The sequence below is a fragment of the Anopheles aquasalis genome, chromosome 3, assembly GCF_943734665.1.
Source record: "Anopheles aquasalis chromosome 3, idAnoAquaMG_Q_19, whole genome shotgun sequence".
In the NCBI taxonomy this organism is placed as follows: Eukaryota; Metazoa; Arthropoda; class Insecta; order Diptera; family Culicidae; genus Anopheles; species Anopheles aquasalis.
Window position 1 is genome coordinate 5,567,501 of NC_064878.1, and position 17,500 is coordinate 5,585,000.

Sequence of the window (17,500 nt, forward strand, 5' to 3'; positions counted from 1 at the left end):
TAGACGTCAGGGTCCAGTGGCACTACTGGAAGATGGACACATTCTCTCCAGGCAGCAAGTCGTCTGGCCAAATCCAAAACATTCTGTTGCTCTGCTTATGCAGAGGAAAAAAAAGAGGGATAACGTCATAACCACTCGCAAGTAGACGTCGGAATCTCGTCCAAAAAGATCCACTACTGACGGAGCATGAAGTGAAAATTGGAAAATCCTTTCCATATTTCCATATCCTACACTCCGCACGAACATTCCATCCTCCTGGTGGCACGACAGAAAAGATGCATGCATCGTCCAGGAACCACGACATTCCGACGAGCTTCGTGTGGATGGTGGTTGCCAATCATGCGGTGATTTGGTGCGACAGGATCATTATCCTTTATCATCGCTACGTCTCAGCGCCGGCCTTTTCTGTGGCCACAAGGAACGGGGGACACCGTGCTGTCCCGGGTGCATGTTGTGTTCGATTGGGAAAATCTCGGGCTCCCGTTTGATGTATGTTGCTCTGCTTTTCAGCAGCTTGTGTTGGGGGAATCGATGTGGTCGCTTGTTGGCAGACGGACACGTTGTCAACCAGATGCGCTCTCTCTCGTCAATTTCCAGCTGTAAGTGGCGCCCGGGTGGGGATTTTTCTTTGCTTGCAGTCTTTCTCTGTTTCCTCGTGCCAGCATTTAGTATTTTGAAGCTGAAGCCAACAACGAACAGATCCATCAATAGGAAGATTTAAAAAGGATTTTTTTCTAAGAGCTCGATTCTAAGAGAGCGATCTAAGGGCTCTAATGGATCTACATCTGAAACTGTATAGAATTAGAGCATTAAGCAGTAACTTTGAAAGACTTTAAGGCAGATTAGACTGCAGAAAACGCAAATATTGCAACAAACATCGTTTAAAACAAACAACCATCGTTTAAAGTCCTTAAAGATGCTCTCCAAATGAATCTTAAAAGACTATCTCGTATCGAGATCAAATCGTCTGTATCCTGACTAGCTTCTAGGTTTTCCTATAAACAGTTGGATAAATCTAGCCCCCACAATGGCCCTCTGTCAGCGGAGCATCTCCATCACAGATGTGCTTTAATGTTTCCAACATATTGCGTCCCTCAATCAACCACTTCACTTCAACTGTCATCCTCACACGCAGAGTGCATCACAGGGCATCAAACTGATGCACCTCCCATCCACCCCACCCCTTCTTTACCTATTCACCTATCCATCAACGCCTTTCAAAGAGAGAGAGACACACTCTGCCTGGTCCGATTGGTCCCATCAGTGTGTCCGCCGCCGGAGTCCGGGGAAACATTGGTATCGAAGCACGAAAATCGTGCGTGTTGATGGCTCCCCGGGAACGGTGCATGGGCCGAGGGCTCTCTTCCAAAAATCAACCCGGAGCAGAGCGGCAGAGAGGGTAGTAAACCGGAAATTTATGATGCCACTTTTGGTGTGCGGTGTGGCCAGGCCCAACACACATATATATATATGAAAACATATGTGCACTGCGCGACAGGCCGCCTTCGTTTCTTCCTTCCGTTCGCTTTTCAAACGAACCGGCAGCACCAAAGGGCAAAAGGGGGGTTTATCATAATACAACATCATCATCATACATATTGCACTTTGAATGCATATGCAACGTTCCTCCGCGTGAGAAGGTGCACGTACACGTGTGTACACACATACACACCGAACGGCCAGACCACCACAAACATCATCATCATCATCATCATTATAAAGCTTCCAACATTCGCGCTGGTTTGGTGTCTCGGATTGGGTTGGCGCTCCAGACATGCCGCGTTGGTTCTGTCGCTTTTGCTCGCTCCCTCCACACCTCTGGACACCTCCACGGACACTCCTCCGGAAGTTTCGGGAATTTATTGCCATGAATTTATATGGACTTTCACCTACGGATCTTCCGTAAGGTCTCGTGGGCTAGCCCCCTCCGGTTTTCGAGCTGGGGCGTGTGGGCGACAAACTCGTTCTACCACCCGCAGCAGCAGCAGCAACAGCAGCAGCAGCAACAGCAGCAGCAGCAACAGCAGCAGCACGTACCGTTAGAGCTCTGATGTCTCGTTATCCGAACCGGCATCTTATGCTGCTGCCCAGCACTCGGCCTCGAGCTCGAGCATCTTTGGGGGATTTGATGCATTACTAACCAGTCCAGAGGTTATGAACAAGATTTTAGAACAATAGCAGCGACCGGGCATGGCGATCAGAAAGCATTTGTTTGGTCCTTGGAGTTGATAAAAAGGCAATTTAAACCACCGACTACCACCGTTGATTGCCCTTTTTTTTTTGGTGAGCTTATGTGCGCAGTAATTTTAACAGCTGTCAAGAAGCTAGTAGCACACTTGGATGGCGACACGTTAATAGTAGCCTGCTTTTCGCCATTCCTCTCATTAACCAAAAGTTTTACCCAAAAAGCGCCCCAAACCGCTCTATTGTGTGGGAATATATTCAAAAAGGAATCTTTCTCGCTCGCCCCGCAAATGCGCAAGGAAGCGAAACAATTAATTTTCGAAACCACCGAAATACGCCGAAACCGAAAGCACCCCTTCTTTTTTGCTTCGCTTTGCGTTGGCCAGGAAAGTTAAAAAACCATTTTCTTTTAATTCGTCATAAAACCAAAGATGCAGAAGAACGACTCGGTTTCTGCTGGTGCGCCAGTAAGACCAAACCAGACACACAATTGCCTGCGGCAGAAGCAGCTTTGCCGGAGTGCCAAAGGGACGGCACGACGGGGAAGAGAAGGTGAGGGGATCGTTTTGTTCGTTTCTTGGAATTAAATAAAAAATTTGCCCGAAAAACCGAAAAATCCCGTCGCGGCCAAGGTGGTGGAAAATGTGGAAAAAGGAACAAGGGGAAAGAAACAGGCGCAAATGGAAAGCTCGCGCTCGTGCAATTCCCCATTCACGGTCTGGTGCGCGCCTTTCACGGTGCGGCAATTTACGAATGCGAACGTCAAATTAACTTCTTGGCATGCCCTGGGTGGCTGCGGGGGTTGGAAACAGAAGGAAAAGGCACCGTACAGCCGCGGGTGGGTGGTGAAAGCAAAGTGTCACTTTCTTGGCCCCGTCGGACTGGTTGGTAAAGAATTGAAGAACCACCATCAACCGCTATCACAGGCTAGGCACTGTATGTGTGTCTCTCGCACACACACATACACTCTCATTAGAGTGGCAACTCTTTTACCGCCGGTGTTGACAGTCAAGGGGGTGGGGGGGCACCTAGTGCGGGAATGGTGTGCCGAGACTTTTGCTAATTGTAAGGCCAAAGAGTAGTCCACAAATAGGCCGGAGGGCAGTGAGGGCAGACTACTTCCTTGGGGCGCGCTATACTTCCTCACTGACGAGCTGACTTCCTTGTGCCACGATCGCCATTTTGTCCTTTTTTGGTCATCGACACCGGGCACATGCTCTCTATCTTTCTCTCTCTCTCTCTCTTTGGCTAGCTCTTGAATGCTATTTCTTTCCGTTTTCGGTGAGCATCATAATATCCTGTTTGTGACTGCGACCCCTTTCGCACATACCGACAGCCGAGAAAAACAGGAACAGACATTCCGCATGACTTCATTTGGTGTTGGACGTTGGAACTTCCGAACAGCTAACCAACTTCGGCTTTTAACGTTCTCCCTCTCTTCTTCCCTCGCACAGGAGATGAGATGGAAATCCTCGGATCCGATAGAAGCCACGCAGCGGACAAGTGTTTTCCACCCAAAAACCGGGAAAGGATTTTCCCATGAGGCAGCCAACAGCCAGAGCAGCAGCAAAGCAGGCGAACGCGCACGGGTAATGTGACCAGCCGGACTCAGCTCGTTCGTTCAACGCCAACGGTGATGAAAATAAACGATTTGCTTGGAGCAGCTTCACATCCTAACGAGAGTGAGAAAAACAGAGAGTGAACGAGTTGTTTGATGGCACTCTGTCCCTCTCGTGGTGCGCTTCCCGTTCCAGCAATTCAGTGAATGAGTTTTCCAGCGAAAAGCGAACACTATTTTGTCAATAACATCCCACTTGGAGTTCGTTTCACTACAAACCTTCCATCCCTCCGTCCGCCGGTCGATGTGTCGATGAATCTTCCTTTGAATGGTTGTCTCGCTCGCACCCAATGTGTCCTTGCAATCACTAGGCCTCACTCTTTTTCACGCGCGCTTCCGGTAGAAAGCGGCGACACCATGGTGAACCAGCAGCAGCACCAGCGGTAGAGCATCAAAGGGAAACCGATCCAGAGTTGGATGTCCTTGCTCTCGTTTCGACTACTCCCCGTATGCCCACTCCCATTCCCATTCCTGGTTTCCACTCCACCTGGCAACTACCTGGAGCACCGTCTACCAGCATCTCGTCTTTGCATTCCAAACCATCGGGGTCCTTTTCTTTCGGGGGGCGGTGCAGGGAGTGGGAAAACCCATTTTCCAAACCACCTTCCAATCTACCTTCCCCCCTATGGTGGTGGGCCTGTATGACGAGGACGATGTGACGACCGTTCATCCATTTTTTAAAACGTTCCTCCTGCCCCGCACCATTTTTGCCCTCTCCGGGGGCTTTGTACTATTGATCCTCGCTTCTCTGTTTTGATGCGCCTACTACTTCGCGATTTCCATTTCCGAACCGGTCTCCTGTGAGTATTTGTTTGTGTGTCACCCGTTCGCATTCGGATGGCCTTCTTCGATGGGAAACTTTATCCGCAAACAAAACAAAAAAAAAAAAAGAATGAGAAAAAAAGGAAAAGTCAGAAAACATTCTCCAGGTCATATTGACGACCGGAAAACATTCCGTAACAGGTTTGGCGTCTCACCTTTACCGCCCTGTCTTATGAAGGAGGAAGTTGTTGTGGCAAAAGAATTCCTCCGCGGTCATCGGTCCCAGCAAGTTGTTGAATACTGAGCGCTGAGAAACGTTTAGAAACCGTAGCGGAAAGGTGATGATGTTGGTGTGGTGAGGAAAATTGAAAATTTATTGATCTTCGATCATCAGGCTCGAAGGCGTCTCGAAGCCCATTCACTAGTTTCGCACTTCAGTTTTTTTTTTTTGGGAATTCCGAGTCGATGTTCAGTTTCTGTTTATCTTTTGCTGGCGCTAAATTATTCGACGAGGTCGTTTTCTTGGTAGAACACATTTTAAACTATTTTTTTGGCCTACTAGTCAACTTCAATGATTACTCTGATCGATCTCAACCTCCTTGCTCATGAAAATCCTTCGATTCAATCGATAGCAGATGGATGAATGCTGGATGCGACACCCTAATCGGAACGATTATCGATCGCACTTCTCACGATTAGAAAAAAGAATTTGCATGCCACCGCGTCACGATTGGTTGGAAAATTGTGTTTCCAAATTAAAAGTTTGCTCCCTTTGAGCTCCTGCTTCAGCTTTCACTCGATTACACCAACCCAGTAGCGCGAGTTCTTCCCTGAATTCTTTGTTGTCCTCGGAAAGCTCTTTGTCAGGAAACGACGCCTGCACCATCATCTCGCACTGTCGCAACAATGAAAAAGTATCTAAAATCATTCTAAGGTCGACTCTTCCAGCTCAAGACAATCCTGCACAACCATGATTCAGCAGCCCAAAAGCGGGGCTTTCTCGGCTTTATGGCGATCCGATACATCATGCTCCATGCTTTGATGTCGAACCTATTTTGGCCACCGGCAACAACGGCAACCTCGGCCATCGTTGTGGGCCCATGTGTCACACAATATCATTCTTATTAATATGCTCCGCCGTACAGCCCGGTCTGGGATTCGGGTGGCCGTAGTGTGGCCTTCATTTATCACTGTCTGCTCCGGGCGACATCGGACAATGTCGCCGGTATGGCGAGTGAGCCATGGGGCGTTGTGTGTGCCGGAATTGGGTTAAGCAAGGATGACCAGCCCTCCGGGCAGCCCCAGGCCAGCCAGAAAGTCAGGAAGGCACGCAGGCAAGCGTGCACAATGACATGCGAGAAAGGATTAGCCTCTACCACCCCATCGCATCACTGCAGCTAGACATCGGAAAAGGTCAAAAGACATTTTGCGATGCGACGACGACGACGACGACGGCGGCGACGCTTTCCAGTGCTTTAATAGAGAACTGAGATGGGTTTGGAGGATGGAGGGGCGTAATGGTGGAGCTAATGTGACAAAAACTTTGATCTCTCTCATCATCAAATCGATGGCATCGATGGCGAGGGCCGGGAGCGGTGGTTGTCTCTTTCATAATGCGACAAAATTGTGTGACCCACCGACCCTAATCCCTGGTGGCCAATTGCCCTCCCCGGGAGAGAACGTGCCGCAGGACAACGTGGAGACTGCGACAATAGCTGTGTGCGTCGTTGACAGTTCGATTGCATAAGACTTAATCCTGGGAGTTCCTGGGAGAGCGAAAGAAAGCGACGGGTCCGAGCGTCCACTGTCATCGGACACACAATCTCGTTAGATCAGTCCCCGCCCGCCCGGAGGGTGGGCCGGGAGCGAAACCAATTATGTTCCGTAAACGGTCTATTTGATGTTTGCTAATGACAGGGAGCTTTGTCTTTAATCCCTTGCCTCAAAATGAGGTGTCATCTACTTTGACCTCCTCAATTTTTTTCTTTTGTTATGTTTTATGCTTCAGTGTCTCTATCGCTTTCGTTCAGGAGTCGTGTGCGATAGGACCTCGACGAGCTGCAATCGGATACTTTTATATAATGAATTCTTCCTGTTACAGTTCTCTAAGCACTTCGGTGCCAGTTTTATGAGCAACTCTTTGTTCATTCTTCTTCGTCTTTTCCATTCTGATTAGAATATCCTATTATTATCAAGCGAGTGTTTACGGTACATAATTATTTTTTTATTTCAAACATTTTATGAAACACCTGCCTGTCCTATTTTAAGATTCTATTCGCTCATGGCAGAATAATTTAAGCATTAAAATACCTTTTTACCACCTAAAATTTCACTAGTTTTTCTTTAAGGAAGCTAAGTGATTTGAATCCAATCAACCTCACACATGAGATCGTTTTCTAAACCACCACAATTTGTATTAAATTGAGAACCCATACACATATCTCACCGTTCAATTCGATTCCACCGATTGAATTATGCAAAAGATGCAAACGATCGGTGCAACCCCTCAAACCCTCCTTTGCCATAAATTACTCAAATGATTTACCGATGTGCCGATGTTCTTCATAAACAACGGACTCTGGGACTTAGGGACAACATATTGATACCATCCGAGGATCCCTCCTCATTTTTAAGGATCCAGTTTAACACAAAAAAAACAAAATGGAACTAAATCATACATTCCTCCGGGTTGGGTTGAGGAATGCCGATGGCGCATAAGTTAGATTAAGGATCTTGAGAGGAGGAAAGGCGACCATACACCTCCGGAATGCCTTTTCGAGTGTCCACCATTCCCTCGTCCCCTCTCAACCGTTCGTTCTTTTCCATTTAGATGTTATCTGAGAAGCGTTGGTCGTGCGTTTCTGACCGGGCTGACCAATAAATTTGAGTCTCATTTATTCATCCTGCTCGCCTGGCACGCGTGTGTCCTTACCGAAATTGTACCACCAGCACCATCGCCCCTACCCTGTCCTCCCTCATGTAAATCAATCTCCTTGGATGGAGTTATTTTCCGATTTTTGCATATGGATTACTGGAGAGAGAGAGAGAGAGAGAGAGAGAGAGCGGGAGAAAGCTGCGTGAAAAAAAGGCGCCAGCACCGCCAGCACGTGCGGCGCCTATCGACCAATCGGCGACCACTTTTCTTCGGAGACAGTACCGGAGCCGTGGCCAGCGACGACGGACGCTGTAATGCTTCTTTTTCTTCAAGGGAAATTGCGGTCTGCTCGCCGAACGGGCCAACGCACCCAGCCTGTCTCGAAGGTCCTCTCATATGCTGTTATTCATTAATATGGTTATTGCCTCGAGAGGGGCGGCCTACTCTGTGTGGGTTTTTACCAGACCATACTTTATGAACGATGTTCCTGCTGCTGCTGCTCTCTCTCTCTGGGTCGTTTTGTCGATCGAATCGAAGTGAAATTCACACCCCCGCCCCGCCGGGGGTGGTTCTGTGGGGTGCGAGAAGAACACATAAAACCCGAAGGTCGCACCGAGTTCCGAGTTCAATTGTACGACCTTCGAGACGACAAGCCTATGGGGCCCATCAGGGGCCGCAACGGGTGGCGAGTTTGAAGAAGCAAAAGGACCCACGGCACAGCGAAAGGACATTCGAAACCGGTCTCCGTGCTGGTGTGACCGGACATGGGCCTGGAGGGATGCTGCGAACCAGATGTTGGACGAATATCATATTCACAAGGAATTTGATCCGTTCCCCGAGAAAGGTCAGAGGTTTCGTGTTGTTTCGTGCGCCGTCTAAATGTTTATGAGTGGTGATCTGGGGTCCGGGTCCTTCATGGTGTCGATCCCTGACACCTATAACTCGGTGCCACAGGGGTTTGGTCCACAATCCAATTTGTTTCCGATGTCGATGTGTATGCGTGTTTGTGCGGTGTCCAAAAAAGCCGACATTCAGACGTAACACACCCCGAAAATTTTCACTCGAAAAAGGACATCCAGAATTCTCAGGACAAATGTGTGCTCTCTCGCTCTCTCTCTATCTGTGGTTTTCTCTCTGTATTTTGATTCTCCAGCAGCAGCAGCAGTAGCAGCAGAAGAAGGAATGACACTCGAATGAGACTCAGAGACAAGGACATGGAGCATCGCAGCGAGAGTTGGCGAGCGATCCAAGTGATCTGTGCTGGAACGAAACAGCACTCTACCATTCTCTCTCTGTAGTGTGCTGCATCAAAGGACATCGAATCCTTTCGCAGCGGCGCTGACGACACAAAACACACAGAGAGCGAGAGAGCGAGAGAGCGACAATCAGAGAGAGAGAGAGAGTGAGATGACATTTTCAAAAATTCATTGATCGCCGCCTGCTCTGTGACACCAACACGTGAGCGGTTCGGTACCGGTGCACGCACACCAGCAGAAGCGAAAGGACGAAGAAGCCGTTTGCTGCCTCTGCCGCTGTTTGGTGTGTCTCGTGACACACTGTGCGCCGCCCCTACCGTTTGTTTACCCTTATCATCGCGTGCTACTGCAGGTTGGCACGACATAAGACCTCTGGCCTCTCTGGTCTCTGGTTGGCAAAAAACCAGCACCCTCAGGAAGCTACCACGCGATGGAATTGGCATTTCGATTCCTTAATTCCCGTAGTTTCCCCCCCGCCCAGAGGTTCCTTTCGCGTATTGTATTTGATTGGCTTCCCAGCTATTTATGCAGAAAGCTGGAAGGAAGGGTGGAAAACCAGGTAGCAACCGGACGGAACGGAACGGAACATTACGAAACATGATTTTGCATAGCCTGACGCTCCCTCTGCCCCCCCCCTCCACCCCCACACTCCGGTGAGGCAAAAGGAAGGTGCGATACGAACATGGGGCCGCAGGGGTCACGCAAAAAGGCCCCCGCTGGCCGACGGTCGCGCGAGAGAGTGCGTGTCCTGGGAAATGGAAAATTGAAAATGGTGCCCCGGTGTCACACCTAGCCTGACCCTTGCCCCTTGCGGTACTCACCTTCCACTGACGGATTATATAAACTGCTAATTATCAGCAGCACCGAAGCGGTCCACCACACCAGCCTGTTCTCCCTGCTGATGGTTGCTCCCGTTGGCCGTCTCCTGGCCACCGCCGCCGCCGCCATCATGATTACCGGCGCTGGCTCACCGCGCCACCGCGCCACCGGCTCGTTTCGCTCTTCCGGTCGATTACGCCGGATCAATGCTGCTGAGAGACTGGGACACGGGGACACGGGGACACGGACACAGAGCCACCGATTTTGCCACGAAATGACGTTTTGCGGTGCACTTTTGCCAACGCACCGACTGATTTCCGGTTTTGTCGCTTTCTCTCTCGCTCTTTCTTTTATATTAATTATTATTTTGCTTCTTTTCCAGCACACATTCACTCCTCACGCACACAAGCACACGCAGGCGGTTGCCCAGCATCAAACAGCACCTGCGGGATCCCCGGTCCCGGGCGTGTTTCAGTATTCCGGATCCGCTTTCTACATTTCCTGAACCGCAGCAATCATAACACTTTCCGGTGCCCTCCGCGCGGCTATTCGACACACCCGGACACCCGGGCACACGTACAAACACTCGATTTATAGGTAGAGGAAAGGAGATGGATAAAATAATGGGGTTTTGGGGGGCACTTTTTTCTTGCCACGTTTCACTTCACGGCAGGCGCGGTTCCACGCACGTTTTAGAACACCCTTTTTAGTACACAACATCACCACCGCCTGCTGCCATCCGGTGCCGCGTGCTGCTGCACCACATCATACCGGCGCTACGTTGCTTGCTGCGTTGCGGAATAAAAAAATAGAAATATCGATAAATGCATGGAATCGAGTGAACCAATAATCACCTATTGTCCACCACCGCAAAACAAGGGAAACACAAAACAATGGACTAAATGGGGGGGTTTGGGGGGAAAGTGGCTTCCCGGGAGTGCTGCATGTGTTGTGCCAAGCAGGGAAAACCGGGAAATAGCCGCAATCGCAACAACAACAACAACAACACTAAACATCATGCTCCTCCACTCCAGCATGTCCACTTTTGATTGATTTTCGTTCGCGGAGGGGGTTTTCCACTGGTTTTTCCGCGAGATACACCAGTTTTTAAAGGGCCAAAGAATTCACAAACTTTGTATCATTCCCTGTGTGTCGCCTTTAGTTCGCTATTCGCGTTTCGGTTTTCTTTTTTGGTGGAGTTTTGTTGCCAAACCATCCCCAAAAGAGGTCTGGCCCCACCAGCTCGGGTCTCCGTGTGTTCCCATTTCCGTTTCCACGGCACGCGATGTGTGTTTCTCTGCAGCTGCTACGTGCGGTGCGGTGCGGTGCGGTCTATGGGTATTTCCAACATTTTTCGTTCATGTCCTTATTCCCCGGTATTTCCCCGCCACCAAGAAGGGGGGGCTTTGTTTGGATTTTTATATTTTGTTGCTTCGTTTTTGGGGCTTTTTTGCCACAATTATCCTTTTCCGTACTCGCACACAGACGCAGACACAGCGAGTATAGCGAATCGATGAGGCACCACAAAGCCATAGGAACCGCTAGTTATGCTGCGGCAGCCTTTGCCCGACTACTTTAATCGATATTCTAGTGCCAACCGAGCCGGGCTGAGCGGTGAATGATGGTGCGGTGGCGGCGACGATGTGAAATTGGATTTTCCAACTCCAAAACCGGGCCCCCTCGCTGCTCCGGTGTCGCATTTTGTTCTTCTTCTTCTTCGTCGCAGCAGCACCAAGCATACGCCACACCATAATGCATCACAGCATCCAAAAGGGAGGGACAGATCGAGACAGAGAGAGAGAGAGAGAGAGAGAGCGAGAGAGAGAGAGACACATACAGGACGGGGTGACACGCCTGACTGGCTGCTGCTTTTGATGCTGCTGCCCACGTATGTGTGCATATGTGTGCGCTGCTTAGAAAACAGATCTAAACAGAAACGCACGCACACGACGCAACACAAAAAAGGGGAGGAGGGGGTGGTGGGGAGGTCGGGGGTGGTGGTTATGCTGCCGGAACCAGAGCGGAATGGCGGCTCTTAAGTTTTGACAAAACACATACGGCGTGCCACACACTAGGGCACACGCACGGATCTCGTGTGTATGTAGATCTCGAGGTTTTCCTTCCCTTTTCGGCTTATTTGGAAAGGGAAATCCACTTGGAAGCCAGCACCATCCCCCCCAAAAAACAAGACAGACGACGACGAGTCACGGAAAATGGATTAGGAAAAGCCAGCCAGCGACGGGTACTGTCACTCCATCGCAACCGATCGCGTTGTTCGAGATGCCGGGATGAGATTGCTTTGATCCAGGGAAAGTGAATTTTGTGTTTCCTTCTGGCCGACAGACAGACCGACATCCACCGCGCCGCCTGCTAGATGATGCTGCAGAGAGCGAAGGCGAAAATGCGGATGATGCCAAACGCACGGAGAAATCTTATCTTCTTGTGGTGTGTTGCGTCAATACTAAACTGGTCCGTGTTCGTCTCCTCTCGTCAGATCCGATTGGATGATGTTTGATGAATGATTAAACGGAAATCGAACACTCCCGTCGGCGTTAGCAGGATGCTGCTGCTGCTTCTATTGACGGACACAAGCACACATACACGCTTCCCGTTATGTTACTCGAGAGAGAGAGAGAGAGCGAGTTCACGAAATGCGCTAACCTTTCCGCGACATTTTCCAAAAACTGCATCCGAATTTCCCGTTCGAATATTCGAGGATTCGCGTCCCGCACTCTCCAGCGTGTGTTCATACCGCAAGGATACCCGCATCCTTTCTGCCGCGTGTGCCCACCAACACAACCACACTGTCGTGTACAGACACCCACAAACACACCCGTGCCCACAATGCGCACAAAGAAAATACACTCCCGATGCGATGCGGCTGGCGACAACGACGGCGACGACGACAGAAGAGGGCGAACGGCTATAGAGAACGCGATTTTCCCGTTGTCAGCGTGCTTCTCCTCTTCCCCCTTTTTTCCTGTTTGGAGGAACAACAATCCACACACATACAGCCGTGAACACTCTTTTTGGGAAGTCCTCTTCGTGAATTTCTTCCCTTTCTTCTTTGAGAGTTGCGTGTCACCATTCGTGACTGGGGGGGATTGAAAGCGCACCAACTAACCGTTCTAGAACTGGAGCACGATTTCACGATTCACTTCCACCGATTTTTTTTTCTGTGCCGTTTGTTCTGCCTCGCCCTCCCCGCTGAACGCTTATTGTGTCTGATGTAGGGGGTCAAATATTATGCATCCGCGTGTGATGCGGACCGTTTCGAGCGTGCGTGCGCTTCCGTGCGCTGCTTTCCGAGAATTGCGAGCGAGCATAACACCCAAGAGCATAGAACATATATAGAGGACGCAGCGCATCGCGCTGCTCGCAGTTTCGCTCTTCGAAGCACACCCTTCTTCACGAACAGCCAGCGACAAAATATCTTGTCCATCTCATAACTTCCTTGTTTTCTCCATGAATTTTTTGTTTTTGTTTCACATTATGATGATTTTATTCTCTGTCTGTTATCTTTGATGTGGGGCTTATCATTGAGCAAGTATTCTGATACAAATTCCTTATTGTAATACCAGCAAACTCTCTGTGTTCTTGCTATTTTACAAAACTGATTTTTCTTTTAAAATGTTGACACTGAAAAGGAAGCCCCTTTATTTTTGTCAATTACTGTACCTCTCTCGCTCGTTTCTCATCTCAAAATGCGAGTTGTGAGAGAGCGATTCATTACCAAGCATTGATGAGCGAACAGAATTCTCTGAATGAAGATGAAGCCGCATTATTGTTGTTAGAATGAATGAATTCTCCTCAAAACATGTGCAATATCTCAAGGATGCTCAGCAATCGCCCTTGGTGGTGATGAAAGAAATGAACTTCGGAAAGAGCAGTTGCATCTTCGGAGACTCACACAAAAATTCAATCAAAATGTAAACGATCGCCACAAAGAGATGAAAGAAAGTTTTTGAATTATAATCGATTAAAATATAGCAAAATTAAGAATGAAACAAACTAATTACATTTTAGCTTTGCTAAAGTAGCAGCTTGTGAAAACGAGAATATGGAGATCTTTTATTTGATTTTTTTTCGTTGGAAAAATAAACCACGTGGCATTGTCACCCTGTACAATCAGGGAAAACCAACTTGAAAGCGTGCCTTTGAAACCAGTTTTGTGCCTTGCGTGCAATCTACAGGCAGTCAGAAATACAAAAACAAAATCTCCTCAACAGAAAATTTCAGAGGAAAACGTTTGAAAGAACAATGAGATTTTTTAAAACTATTATTACGCTTACAAGTTCCACAAAGCGGTTAATACAAGCTCATTATTTTATTGTTCCTCATTCGTTCCTTACAGATTAATTAGAATCGCATTTTTCCGAAAATTGGAAAACCGCATTTCCGATTGATATTTTTTAAAACAAACCTTTGTTGCATACAATTATTGACCTAAAGTATTGAGCATATGAGAGCCATTTAATTTAAATCCGGATTCCACAAAAAGAAACAATCAATTTGTGAAACAATTAAATCGAATTGTTGAACATCCTTTTCCCACTTTTCTCCCAAGCATTTCCTCTCCTCGCACGGCCCCTTGGTACATCAGGATGGAGACGCCACGGATGGAGGCGCACCTCCGGCAAACCGTTACAACAACCGCAACATTCCCTCCCAGACACCCCCGCAACGCAGGACAACATAAACACCCCCCTGGCCTCAAACCGTCCTCCCCTTTTGACCGGTCACGGTTTATCGGCATGTCGGCATGGCCCCGGAAAACGCAGGAAACGCAGACAACGCAGCGCGCCAATAACATCGTCGTCGTCCGTCGTTCGTTTGTTCCCCCTGGCAACGGTTTCAATGGAGAAGCGCAAACAAATCACAAACCAATCAACCAACTCACTCACCAACCAACCAACAATCCAAGTAGCGTTGTCGTCGTCACCTTTTGCAACATATGTCGTTCTTACAGACTTTGTGCTACTTTTCCGGGTGGAAAATCGTGTAATGTCGTCAGTGGAGTGTGTGGAAAACGCAAAGAATTAACGTTTTAGGTTGACCTTTCCGGATCGCGAGCAACCAGAAGGACTCGTGAGATGACGCGCAGCGAGAAGGGATTTCCGTTGCAGTCGCTCCTATTACCGCTTCTGTTGCTGCTCCTCGGTGGTTTCTCTCGGACAGCGGAATCGAAATACGTCGAGGGACACCTAAAAACCTCAGATGTACGTGGCTTCTGTGCTCTTACCAACCAAGTGTCACATATTAACGAAATTTAATTCACTCTTCCACTAGAACTGGGCCTTTCTGGCACGATTCTGCTTTCTGTCCGGGAAGGGCAAGTACGAGTACCTCATCGAGTACGAAAAGAAGCTCGGCGAACTGAAGCTACTGCTGTACTACGACGACAAATCGCAATGGCCGGCAATCTACAAGACGGACAAGGTACGTCGAGGGCCACAAATTCGATCAATCTCATCAAAAATATCCTTCCACTTCCACTTCCGGTAGACCTGCACCGAAAAGCTGGCCGTCCTACACCCGGAAGACAATCAGATCGTCACGTTATCACCCCGGACACCGTACAATGTGTACTCCGGTTGTCTGCTACGTACACCAACCCCCAAGGAACAACCGAATGATCCACTCCCGAGGAACACACCGTCACCGAGACAACCCACGCCCTCACCACCACCCGATCCGATGCGACCTCTCGACGATGATGCGCAGTACTTTGATCAGTTTCTTAAAACCACCAGCACGGAACCGGAATTGTTTTACTTCAACGAAAACGACACTAGCGACAGCCCGGTGGGGAGAACGACCGCAGTACCCTATGAGTCCTTCGTGTCCGATGACGAATCCGCAAACACCGTGGCCTACCGAGGGGACAATGGTGAAGTGAATCTGCTCGAGAACAGTACCGACTATCGGTTGCTAGTGGAGCAACTGTTTCCCGTGCCGAATGCGGATCAGGAGCAGCGGCAGCGGCAGCAGCGGTTGCGTAGACAGGTGGCCAGTTTGGGAAAGTACGAGAGCCGATTGATTGTGAGTTGCAGCAACTTTGGGAGCTTCACCAGTTCCCGAGAGCGTTGGTGGTACATCGCGATCGCCAATTGTGATGGTAGTGGCCGGGGACTGGATGTGAAGTATCGTTTTCGGATGACGAACGGACCACCGGGGGACTTTTGGCACGAACACTTTTCCGCCGATGAGATGTGTGAGTTTGTCAGCACAGTCTACTAAGATGGCTGCTCTAGATTGGCCTACTACAAAATAGCAAACTTTCGTTTCTTCCAGATATTCCACCGATTCTGTTGGCCGAAGCGATCGCCTACAGTATGCTACTGCTGGCCGTGTTCATCTGTGCGGTGGAGTTGAAAGCACGACATCTTTATCACTGCACCTACCGGCTGTTCACACTCAGCGTACTACTCCAGTGGTTTGGAGTGCTGCTGCTGAGTGTGACTTGGTCAAAGTACGCCGTTTCGGGCATCGGTCCGTTCCCGAACTTTGGTGGCATCTTTACCAGTGCCAGTGAGATCACGTTCTTGCTTCTGTTGTTGCTGATGGCGAAAGGTACTCCAATGACGATCCTAAGAACACGAAATCGAACGAATATTAATCGATTTCCTCGTTCCAGGTTACACAATCACACGGGCACGGCTCAAAACATGCACGACGGTAAAGATCACGATCTTCATTAACCTCTACGTGGTGGTGTACGTCACGCTGTATATCTACCAAGCGGAAGCGTTCGATCCGGGTGAAGTCCTTAATCTATATGAATCACCGGCCGGTTTCGGACTCGCAGGATTACGGTGCGTCGGTTGGGGTTTCTTCCTCTACTCCTGTGCAGCTACGATCCGCAAGTTTACGGAGAAGGTTCCGTTCTATTATCCTTTTACGATGCTTGGCTCCTTGTGGATCATGAGTGGGCCCGTGTTGACGTTGCTCGGTGTCGGTGTGCTGGATCCGTGGGTCCGTGAATCGGCTATGCATGGAGCACTCGGTGCCGTTGCGTTCGTTGGGCATTTGACCTTCCTTTGGTTAACGTGGCCATCGCGCGCTAATCGAAGCTTTCCTTATCATGTCCGTACGAACCACGTCGGTGTGTCGTTGGGTGAGGACGATGAAGCGACCTATCCGAAGCATCCTTACGAACCGACCAACACCACGATGGCTAATCATTCGAGCTATCAACATCACCATCACCAACAGCAGCAGCAGCAGCAGCAGGGGCATCTTTCGAATGGGAATGGTTATGTGCTGCCACTGGCTGCACCCATCATACACCCATCGCTCGATTCCGGTCTCCTGTACGATCAGTATCTTCGCGAACGGGAACTCTACCACAGCTCCTCCACTCCGCTGAGCTACGTCTCTTTCCCTCATCCCTCGAAACCGGCCACAAATGGTCACAGTCATCGCGGTGAACTGGGTGAAACAATCAACAGCCCAACAGCCAGTGGTGGTGGTCGACATCATCTTGCCAATGGAAATGGTGTTGGGCCACCGAGTGCCACTCGGGAAGGTCTATCTCCCCCCGTTGCATCCGATTCCGGGACACCGTCGCTAGAGGTGGTGGCCGAAACGTTGACACCGGTTCGAACTCCTCTCAACTCCGGTAGCACACCGGGACGGGCGTCTCCACCCGGGGCGGAGAGCACCTCAATCGTCTCGAACGGAACCTTACCATCACCAGCGACGACGCTGAGCTCCGTGCCGGAGAAACGTAATCCCTTTCTGGCAGCAGCAGCAGCAGCAACAGGATCGGGAACGCCACAGGATCAGGATCAGCACAAGCGACCGCCGAATCGTATCATTCTGCCGAGTCTGGAGTTACCGAGTGTCGGTGCTGGAGCGGGACTGCTGCTGGGGACCGGTGGGGATACGCACAGCGGTTCCGGCGATCACGATTCGAGCCCCTCCGGTGCTACCGTCGTGCCGAAGCACCTGTTTGCGGCCAAGGCAGCTACCGGGGGGCACTAG

General features: G+C 49.7%; 2 protein-coding genes across 2 annotated transcripts in view; one reads left to right on the forward strand and one right to left on the reverse strand.

Moving 5' to 3' along the window:
- Positions 1-12,761, reverse strand: part of LOC126577449 (protein sax-3-like) — a 26,078-nt gene extending 13,317 nt beyond the window's left edge. The window contains exons 1-2 of the mRNA XM_050239080.1: positions 12,639-12,761; positions 9,517-10,302 (exon numbers count right to left, since the gene is read on the reverse strand). Of these exons, the coding sequence (XP_050095037.1) occupies positions 9,517-9,646 (130 nt within the window). The 5' untranslated portion in view covers positions 9,647-10,302; positions 12,639-12,761. The remainder of the gene's footprint in view (positions 1-9,516; positions 10,303-12,638) is intronic.
- Positions 12,762-14,607: 1,846 nt separating this feature from the next.
- Positions 14,608-17,500, forward strand: LOC126579127 (uncharacterized). Its single transcript, XM_050242442.1, has 5 exons — positions 14,608-14,733; positions 14,804-14,953; positions 15,020-15,728; positions 15,809-16,087; positions 16,152-17,500. The coding sequence occupies exons 1-5, from the start codon at positions 14,608-14,610 to the stop codon at positions 17,498-17,500; spliced, it is 2,613 nt and encodes an 870-aa protein (XP_050098399.1).